The sequence below is a fragment of the Juglans regia genome, chromosome 12 (genome assembly GCF_001411555.2).
Source record: "Juglans regia cultivar Chandler chromosome 12, Walnut 2.0, whole genome shotgun sequence".
Lineage (NCBI taxonomy): Eukaryota > Viridiplantae > Streptophyta > Magnoliopsida > Fagales > Juglandaceae > Juglans > Juglans regia.
Window position 1 is genome coordinate 6,774,370 of NC_049912.1, and position 11,016 is coordinate 6,785,385.

At 38.0% G+C, this 11,016-nt stretch overlaps 1 protein-coding gene and 1 long non-coding RNA gene across 3 annotated transcripts; one reads left to right on the forward strand and one right to left on the reverse strand.

Moving 5' to 3' along the window:
* Positions 1–4,349: 4,349 nt before the first annotated feature.
* Positions 4,350–6,981, forward strand: LOC109010362 (cytochrome b561 and DOMON domain-containing protein At3g61750-like). Its single transcript, XM_018991170.2, has 4 exons — positions 4,350–4,753; positions 5,217–5,613; positions 5,945–6,231; positions 6,675–6,981. The coding sequence occupies exons 1-4, from the start codon at positions 4,526–4,528 to the stop codon at positions 6,954–6,956; spliced, it is 1,194 nt and encodes a 397-aa protein (XP_018846715.2). The 5' UTR covers positions 4,350–4,525; the 3' UTR covers positions 6,957–6,981.
* Positions 6,762–10,780, reverse strand: LOC109010363. Of its 2 annotated transcripts, XR_001999202.2 has the most exons (3): positions 9,140–10,768; positions 7,027–7,349; positions 6,762–6,875 (listed from the first exon to the last, which is right to left on the reverse strand). It is a non-coding gene; the product is annotated as an uncharacterized LOC109010363 (long non-coding RNA). The 2 variants fall into 2 exon arrangements; XR_001999201.2 differs by lacking the exon at positions 6,762–6,875 and having other exon boundaries at positions 6,933–7,349; positions 9,140–10,780.
* Positions 10,781–11,016: the final 236 nt, after the last annotated feature.

Consider the following 11,016-nt stretch of genomic DNA (forward strand, 5'->3'; position numbering starts at 1 on the left):
TTGTAATATTCTGCACAACGAGTTGATAAGGGCTCTGATACTGTGATATTGCAGGATCCATTCGCACCCGTGAAAATCCTCTCACCTTTGAAGAGCTGCATGACCTACTTGTTAGTCATGAGACATATCTTCATCGCCTTGAGACTCTGTAGCAAACTACCATTGCTACTGCCAACTATCACTAGAAGAAAGGTCCCTCTTTTTCCTCTAATCGAGGCAAACAAAACCGAAGCAATACCAACTCGCGGTCTCATCAGCGATCATCACAGCAACAACACTCCAATTCATCTTCAAACAGGTCCTCCATAGTATGTCAGTTTTGTGCTACACCGGGGCACACGGCTCGCCAATGCAGAAAATTTTGGAATCCATCTTCTCCAACTGCAAACTGTGCTGCTACTGGTTCCTCTGCAGAAAAGTCTTGGGTGATTGATTCTGGAGCATCTCATCATATCACGTCTGATATGTCAAAACTCTCTATACATTCAGAGTATGATGGAACCGATGAGGTCATAATAGGTGATGGATCAGGTTTGCAAATTTCTCATGTTGGTACTGTCAAATTCCAGTTACCTACTCGAAGTGTGGTTCTCAACAATACTCTTTGCGTTCCTGAAATTCATAAAAATCTGATTTTTGTGCATGAATTCACTAAAACAAATAATCGTGTTCTTGAATTTCATCCTTCAAATGAGTGTATGCAAGGGCCACGTGACAACGGCATCTACACACTGCCAGCTTCTTCCTGTCATGTTGAAAATCCGAAAGCAGCCTTTACCACTGAATGAGTCTCTTCTGAAATTTGGCATAACCGTTTGGGTCATCCCTCTCGGCAACTTGTCACTCATTTTAATTAAAGCTTTTCAATTACCAACTAATAATCGTGTCCCTCCTTCCTTATGTACTTGATGCTCTATTAATAAAAGTCACAAGTTACCATTTCATGCCTCTAGTATCTCGAGTTCCTTGCCCCTTGAATATTTGTTCACTGATGTTTGGGGTCCTACACCTCACATCTCCTTTGAAGGATATAGATACTATGTTCTCTTTGTTGATTATCACACTAAATATTGCTGGTATTTTTCCATGAAACTTAAATCTGAGGTTTCCACTATTTTTCCTCAACTCAAAGCCATACTTGAAAAGCAATTCTCTCTTCCCATCAAACATCTCTACTCCGATAATGGAGGCGAGTTTGTTGCACTCTGAGGCTATCTCAGCCACCATGGAATAAGTCATCTAACAACTGCTCCCCACACTCCTGAACAAAATGGAGTGGTTGAACACCGTCACCGGCATATTGTGGAAACAGGCATGACTTTACTCCATCAAGCCCATCTTCCCCCCACCTACTGGAGTTTGGCATTTCAAGCTGCCGTATACCTCATAAATCGAATGCCCACACCTTTGCATTCACTCAAATCTTCCTTTGAAATTTTGTTCAAATCTCACCCAAATTATCTCAAACTTCGAGTGTTTGGATGCTTGTGCTTTCCCTGGCTTAAGCCATATTCTCAACACAAATTGGAACCCAAGTCCCGACCATGTATCTTTGTTGGTTACTCCACCTCCCAAAGTGCATACAAGTGTCTCGATCCCATCACTCATAGGATTTTCTTATCTCGTCATGTTCGTTTCGATGAGTCTGTTTTTCCTCATTTTTCCAAGTCCCAACCTTCTCCACCACTTCAATCCGTAGCACCACCCCCATCACTTCTGACACTTGACACTTCTGTGCCTTATGGTCCACCTGTCTCGGGTCTCACTTTGGAAGAAGTTGGCCAACACCAACTGCAGTCTGTGCCTTGCACTAGTGTCACCCCTCAGATTCCTATCTCTGATAATACTACCTCGCACATGGCCCCTGCTCCCTCTGCCACTGATCAGGTTGTTGACACACGGCCTCCTCCACCAACTCGCATGGTCACACGCTCCATGAACAATATTCATGAACCAAAGAGGTTCTACCTTGCAACCAAACATCCCATTCCATCTCCTTTGGAGCCCATTAGTGTTCAGCAAGCCCTCAAGGACCCTCATTGGCCCCAAGCCATGAGTGAGGAGTTCACTGCCCTTGTACGCCATGGTACCTGGAAATTAGTTCTTGCCAACTCACGATAGAACTTAGTTGGATCAAAATGGGTCTTTCGAATTAAACAAAAATCAAATGGCTCAATTGATCACTATAAAGCGCGCCTTGTTGCGAAGGGGTTTCATCAGCGTCCAGGCCTTGACTACACTGAAACATTCTCCCCGGTTGTAAAACCAGCCACTATCAAAATCATTTTATCACTTGCTGTAATGAATGGTTGGTCCCTCCGTCAACTAGACGTCAACAACGCATTTCTTCATGGCAAGTTAACTGAAGACGTCTTCATGGCACAACCCACTGGTTTTGTTGATTCAGCCTATCCTTCTCATGTTTGTCATCTTCAAAAGTCTATTTACGGACTGAAACAGGCACCGAGAGCCTGGTATCGTGCTCTGCATGACTGCCTTTGTGGCATTGGTTTTGAAAAATCTGCTTCGGATCCCTCCTTATTTATTTATCACAAACACAACATTGTAGCTTACTTTCTTGTGTATGTTGATGACTTGATTCTCACAGGGAATGATTCTGGCTTCATCACCAATATTATAACGACGCTTGGTGCTCAATTCTCTCTAAAAGACCTCGGGCCACTTCATTTCTTTTTGGGCGTAGAAGTTCTTCCCGCCTCAGATGGTCTATTTCTTACCCAGCACAAATATGTGCGTGATCTTCTATATAACACAAGCATGGAAGGTGCTAAAGAGGTCACTACTCCTCTGGCCACCTCAAGTTGACTTCAACTCAATGATGGTTCAAGCCCAGCCGTTAGCACCACCTACAGACGTGTCATTGATGCACTTCAGTACCTTACTCTAACTCGCCCGGACATAGCTTTTCCTGTCAATAAGCTGGCTCAATTCATGCACTCTCCTTCTGAAGTTCATTGGACAGCCGTCAAGAGACTTCTACGTTATCTCAAACATACCATTCATCATGGCATTCAGCTTCGTCGCTCAACTGCACCTCAACTTCTCGCTTACTCCGACGCAGACTGGGCCGGGAGTATTGACGATCGAACCTCTACCTCAGCCTACATTATTTTTCTTGGAGCTAATCTTATCTCCTGGTGCACTCGAAAACAACGAGCCGTGGCTCGTTCATCCACTGAAGCTGAATATCGAGCACTCGCCAGTACCACCTCTGAACTTGCATGGCTTCAATCACTTTTTCGTGAGCTTCGGATCACCATGAAGTCCCCTCCAAAAATTCTATGTGATAATGTTGTTGCCACTCAGTTGAGTCTCAATCCTATGCTCCACTCGAAGATGAAGCGCATTGCCATTGATTTACACTTCGTACGGGATTACGTTAGCAAAGGCCAACTGGAAGTTGCTCATGTGTCTACCCATGACCAGCTTGCTGATTTAATGACCAAGGCCTTATCACGGCCACTTTTTCAATTCTTACGATCCAAGATTGGTGTCATTGATGGGAGCACCATCTTGAGGGGGCGTAACAGATGATAATGGAAATCATGCATAACAATTCCTCCGTGATCAAGGTTGAGTATCATTCCTGGCGTCAATCCTGTTTTTACTTACCTATTTTTGGTTCTTGTAATATTCTGTACAGCAAAGCATCATTAATATGTTCTTTCCTATTATGGTTGTATTAGCTGTGTATATATATATTCATCACGTATGTAATACAATGTGAGATAGTTTCTTACAAACACACAACTGTGTTCAATATCTTTATACAGTCTACATATGTTGAAAATGAAAAAGACAAGGACCATACCTGAACGAGTCGTTATTTATTTAAGTATTTCACTGCCTTAAAATTCTATCTTTTTAAACTATTCTTATTTTATTTTAGTTTTCCTATTTAAGATTTTCGGGTGATTTTAATTTTTTCTTTGGATTTTTTTCTTTTTCCTTTTTAGTACATAGCTTTTATAATATTTTTTTACTTTTTACGCCATTTGGTTTTAATTTTTATAAATGTTGTATTCTATAACATGTTATATGAAAAATGGAATGACTGCATTTGATTAAAACTAAAATTAAAATTGAAGTAAAAGGATAAATGTATTTATGAAAACACAAATTATTTTGATATTTATCTTTAAAAAATTTCTAAATTTCAAGGGATAAATTGAAACAGTTCATTACCGAAATTGAAACAAGTGAAGCTAAATTAGAAAAGAGCCTTGCTAGTAGGTACAGCGGAGAGAAAGAGATGGATAGATGCCTCTGGTGTTGAGCACTTTGCGAGGATTGGCGGGAATGATGATGACCCTCCAGACCCGAGTGTACCAACTGCCACCCACCACCCACCATGTCTCAAACTTCAAACCCAAGGGATTTGGACCTCTCAACCGATTCTCAACATGTACCTTCACCTTCACCTTCCCCTTTTCATTCCCACTTCTTGTTCTTGTAGCCGCTTCTGCTAACTTTAGATCTCAAACCAACATTGTCAGTTCTCTGAATGGCAAGTTTGAGATCTTGGGTTCCGAAAAGAAACTTTCTTGCTAGCTTTTGTGTTTTGATTCTTGTCTTGGACCTGAACGTTCCTGCATTAACCGATGGCAGTGATAACGTTGGGGGTGATGAACTATCGCAGCTTTGTGGGACACATATGAGCTTCCTTCCTTCGCCGTACGGAAATTTATCTAATTTGGTCTGCAAACCCATTTGGAATACCTTTATCTTGAGGGTAAGTCTGATTGTCTAAATGAATATCACCAAGTCAGTGTATGTTCATCGGCACATGTCTCGTTTGTTTTTGCAGATAAGATAGGATGAGTTGAAATAAAAGTTAAAAATTAAATAAAATATTATTTTTATTTAAAAATTTAAAAAAATTGAATTGTTTATTATATTTTATGTGAGAATTTAAAAAAATTATAAAAATTATAATAATGATCTCACTTGCCAAACTTCTGTTTGTTGATCTTATGCATGATGCTTGCCATTTTCTGGTGTGGAGTTAACATAACAAATGCTTCAAGTGGTGAACATTTTTTTTTCTTTTTCGGTGCCTAGTTTTGATAAAGAATTCATGATTCTGACTCTTGAATATTTGTTTATTCTGTGTAGATGAGAGGGAAAATCTGTCTTCTGTTCTGTTGATGAGCATGTCCCTTGGCATACTAATATATTGACATGTTTTGTTGCAGTACTCCCAGAGTGAAGATCATGTTCTGAACATTGTATTATCAGCTGTATACACCACTGGGTGGGTGGGAATGGGATTTTCCAAAGATGGAATGATGGTTGGTTCCAGTGCCATGGTTGGATGGATCAATACAAAGGGTCACGCAAGAATCAAGCAATACTATTTGCAAGGTTCCAAGCAAGGGCAAGTCATACCAGATAAAGGTGAATTGCCACTCACTGTTGTTCCTGCTTCTGTGGGGCTCAATGGGGAAATGATTTACTTGGCATTTCAGTTGAAATTTCAAACTCAACTTGCTCGCCAGCCCATTGTCTTGGCTTTTGGAAGCTCATATCCAAAGAACTCCCACCTATCCGAGCATGAGGATAAAACAACCATCATGGTCGACTTCTCTGCAGGTTGTTGTTCATTGTCATTTGGCTCTTTTTTATATCAAATGTTCCCTTTTGCTTTTTCACTTGGTAAACTCATGTCTATATAATTGTAGTGTTTCCATCATACCACCATTTGCAATCACTCTAAAAACCAGGCAGTATGATGCAATGTCGAATGCCATAAAATGATAAAAAAGTCTAGAGTGTGTCTTTCTAATCCTAATTGGTTTCAGATAGATTAGCAACTTACGGTTCGACAACATATATAATTGCTCCATTCAAAGTGACTCATTGTTCTTGACTTTCAAGTTCCTTTTGGCGCAACCAGTGACACCTACTGATTACACTTTTACAGGTTCAGTGTCTGTTGCATCCACTGATACTAGCCAAATGAAGAAGAATCATGGGATATTGGGTATAATCGGATGGGGTCTGATCCTTCCTATTGGGGCACTTGTCCCCAGATACTTGAAGCATAAGGACCCTCTATGGTACTACCTTCATTCTGTTTTTCAATTTGTGGGGTTTTGCATTGGCCTTGCCGGCGTGGTACTTGGACAACGACTTTATAACATAATACAAGCCGATTTTCCAACGCACAGAGGCATCGGAATCTTTGTTCTTGTACTCAGTATTCTTCAGGTTCATCGTAGACTCTACTGTGTAATCGAGAAGTATATATTTGTAAATCTATTTATTGAGACATTGATATAGCACTAATGTGGAAGCCTTCCACTTATAAATGTAGTAGTTTTGTTTAACACCTTATGGGTACAAACAATCATTTAGAGCCACACCCCCTAGTGAAAAGCTAACGATTTAACAAGTTCCGCATAAGGAAACTTCCGAGGGTGCGATGCACGCGACCAATGTTTACTTTGCAGGAATGAGTCCGAAGGACCCTACCTTGGAGAAGTTTCCGACATAAAAAAAATATATATATATATATATATATATATATTAGTTTTGTTTAGTGTTGTACCTGTTAATATATCAACAATTTGCATATATACAACTTTCCCCCAATTTTGTTTACCTGTGAAATAGAAGACGATATTCATTGAGAACTGTACTTTGATGTTCAGATTCTGGCATTCTTTCTACGGCCAAACAAGGAGGCCAAGATTCGCAAGTCATGGAATGTGTACCACCATTGGGTTGGGAGGATTGCCCTCTTCTTTGGAGCTTTGAACATTGTGTTGGGAATCCATATTGGAGGTGCAGGGAGTGATTGGAAAATAGGCTACGGATTTCTTCTGGGTGTAACTATTGTTGCAGTCGTTGTTCTGGAATCAATGGCATGGATGAGAAGGTCAGAGAAGACAACTACCATGGATCCATCCTTCCAAATCAATCCAGTTGAATAAATTACATTCAACTACTTTTATTATTCAAAGCCACTTTACTGAAACAGGTTAATGGAGGATCTGAAATTACATATAGCTTGTACTGATTTGCATTTTTGGAAAAGCGTCAAGCTTTTTGAATCTCAGTCGACTTCAGTTTTCACAGCATCTTGTTCCAACTTGGGTTTTGATTCTACTCCTCTAACAAGTCCAGTGCTGATGCTAGAGACTTGCTTAAAGGGCAGGATTAAGTTGATAATCTCAATGCCATCTTCCCCCTCAAGCTAACTAACAGAGTGATGGACCTCCTCTTCTTTTAGTAATGCTATTAAGTTTTGTCGTTCATAATCACATGCTGGTGTAATGATGTAGTAGTTGCCACATGAAAAGCCAGGTACCTGCTGCAAGAGTTAACTGTAATAGGATATTTAGTTATGATCTCCCACCGCTTATGTATATTGTAAACCATGTTTAAAGATATATGAAACGTGCTTAGTGGAACCAATCTCAATAGATTTTTTGAATCACTCATAATATAGTTTCAACTGATCAATTCATAACTGAGTTGATTCAGCACTTTTGAACACAATCCAACTTACTCAAAATGGGGCATCTTCTTTTGAATTGTGATTGAAAAATGAGTTTTTTCTTTCTTGTACGAATATATTATAAAATTAAGAAAAATTATATTCTCAAACCGGTGTGTAGATTAACACCGTCCACATTATTTAAATAGTAAAATTACATTTATAAGATTTAAAATTTAAAATTTATCTTTCAAATCAAATTATGTCATGCAAATATTTTACTAGGTTTTTCTACACACAGACTTGAGAATAGAATAACTCTAAAATTAAACATACATTAACTTTTTCCTCCTAATTTTCAATAAAAAGTAGGGAAAAAAACTAACTTTAAATCATTTAGTTGGGAAAACAAATTAGGAGATTAATGATTGTTTCGCATTTACCTTGTACCTTAATATACTACACCCAACTTTAATCTACAAAACTAAAAATCTCCTATTTGCCGGCCTCCACAATATCCGCAAAAAGGATATACACACAATATTAAGGGTACACAATATTTTTCACAACATTTTACACAAATTTTACTACACAAACTTCACCACACTTCACACTACAAACTTCACCACACTCCACACTCCACATTTTTTTTAAATTTTTTATTTTTTTTACTTTTTTTTTTTTTTTGAGATTATTCTTTTTAAATTATTTCAGATTTTTTATTCATTATTCATATAATAAATATTTGATAAAAAAAATAATAATAAAAATTAAAAAAAATGTGGAGTGTGGAGTGTGAAAAAGTTGTGAAGATTTATTCCTTACACAACCATGTTTTAAAATAAAGGATATTACTGTAAAATATCTCATAAAAGTAATATCATTTTACAAAAGAGTAATTATATATACACAACATAATGCACATCATATTGCACAACAATGTTATAAAATGAGGATATTTTTGTAAAATTATGTTACTTTTATAAAGTGTTTTACAAAAATATCCCTCATTTAAAACATAGTTGTATAAAGTGTTGTAAAAAATATTGTGTAAATCATTTTCCTTTACAAAAATACCCTTATTTTAAAAGGTCTTGCTACAGGAACCGTTTGTCCCTGATTTTACCACTAATGCATTTTGTTTTCTTTTAAATATTTAAAACAAAAACAAAAATGCACTAACAGTCAAAACTAAGGGACAACCTAGCATTTTCATATTTTAAAACATCGTTGTGGTTGTGAAATGTGTTGCATGATCACCGTCTAAAATTAGGCCTGAGGCATACAAGGTCACTGCTGCCACGGCTGATATAGAGCAATGATATCCATACAATACATTTCACAACACATGTTTTAAAGTGAGGATATTTTTATAAAATAATGTTACTTTTATAAAATATTTTACTAAAATACTCTTCATTTTAAAATATGATTGTGTAATGTATTGTGAAAAGTGATGTGTGTTTATCATTTTTCAACTAATATAAGCAAAGGTAATATTCTACAAGCCACTCCAGACAAGTTGAGCGACTCAGGAGCATTACAGTGAAAGAGATTACCGAGTGTATGCTTTTCTACTAGCACAAGGCAACTCTGATCGTATTTGCATATTGTAATTCAATAATCAACACAAAAGCAACAGCAAATATGGGGCCAATAAAAACACCTATGACCTACCATTTCAGTCAATGACGGGTCTTCACTTCACGTATCCAAAGCCAAGATGCTTTATAATCTCAGCTCTTCTGACCAAGGCTAGGATGCTGCCAGAGCTGAGAAATCATGAAAATATGAACAATTACACGAGCGCACCCACACCCACTTATGATCATCTGGGTGCTCAAATGTGTGCTCATATCACTAACAACGTGAACTGTGGCACAACCTTTTATCAAGCTCTCTTGAGTCAAATGAGAAACAATTCCTTGATCAAGAAATGAATTCCTCTTTTGTTACAGGAAATGATAAAATGTGAAAATATGGGGGAAATGTGACATGTAGCAATTCGCTATAAATTGGTAAGTGCAGCTACCCACTTTGGCTGTTTTCAAATCAAATATGGTGGTGAAGGGGAAAATGGAGAAAAGAAGATACCCTTCAATGTTTCTAAGTAAAAAAACTTTAACATCACACAGCAATTTAGTTGTTCTGACAGAGAAAGCAAAAGAGACGGAGCTAACAAACATGAGACAGTGGAAGGATCAGCATTAAGGTTGATCAATGCAGGAAAGCACATGGGCAGCCGACAGATGTTCAAAGTCCGGCAATAGATGTATGATGTCGGGAGAAGTCTAGGTTAGCACTCAACTCTAAAATGCAACCCACGCCTTTTCATACAACCCGTTGCCGCGCTTAAGCACGGCATAATTGTTGTAGAAGAGGTTGCGAAAGTCGCACTGCTATAACTATAACAAGGACAGGGGCCCTCTTCCTTTCCCCTAACTTCACACATTGTCACTGCCAACATATTCTTCCTGCTCATACCTTTTACTTTTTCAACATCATATCCACAACTTGAAATAGTATATAATTAAAACAAAAAAGAAGAAAGAATCAACTAGGAAGAAAACAAAACATAAATATAGATTTGAAACAATCAAAAATTAAATGAGATGTTTATTTATCAAAACGTTGAATATGGCTTGTGAAAGTCGTGAAACAAGGAATTTTTGGGGACAAATAACATCTTAATTCACCTTAAAACTAGCAAGAATATCATCAGAGATTTAAACTTCAAATCCCTCCATAACAATAATAAAAAGCAATGGCAGCCGAGAATAATACCAAAATATTAAAGTACCAAACGCTATACTGCAAACATAAAGCAATAACAGTTCAGTTCAGAAAAACCGAATATAAAGCAATGCCAGTCAACAGTAACCCACAGATTAGTTCAGCAAAATGAATGTACAGATGCTGGTGCGCAGATACCACAAGATTGAGAGTTAAGCAACTAAAAGGGAAGGTTAAAGGGAAGGCACTGATGATGAGACTGTTTATGTGATGAAGCTTCGTCTGAATAGTGGATTTGAAACCATTTTCAAACCCGTTTCATGAGTACTGCGTTTGGAGGCCCGCCGGGATCCGAAAATAGTTTTCGGACGGGCCGGTTTCATGTTGCAAAATCCGACCAAAAAGAGAAACGCAAAACCATAGGAGAGTTGATAGATCGAAATCCGATTTCCGGAGAAGAGAAAAAAGGAATCAACGTGGCCTGGAAAAGATTGTCGGAGTTAATAGAGGCGTCGGCGAGGAGAAGAAATCGTAGGAAGAAACTGGGGGCGCGGGGGAAAGAGAAGTGAGAAACGAAAGGGTTGTAGGTTTACACGCACGAGCAGTTCTATTTGTAAACCGTACAGATGGGCTGGGCCAGTTTAAGCGACGGGCCAGTCCGTTACACGACGGTATTTAAAAAGATGCTGCAATCTCGCGAGCTTGCTCCATCAAACTTTTTTTTTTTTTTTTTTTTTTGGGTTTGAATTGCCTCGAATTTAAAATTTATTATCAGTGTAATTATACTTTTTTTCATTTAAACATTTTTTAAACACCTTTAA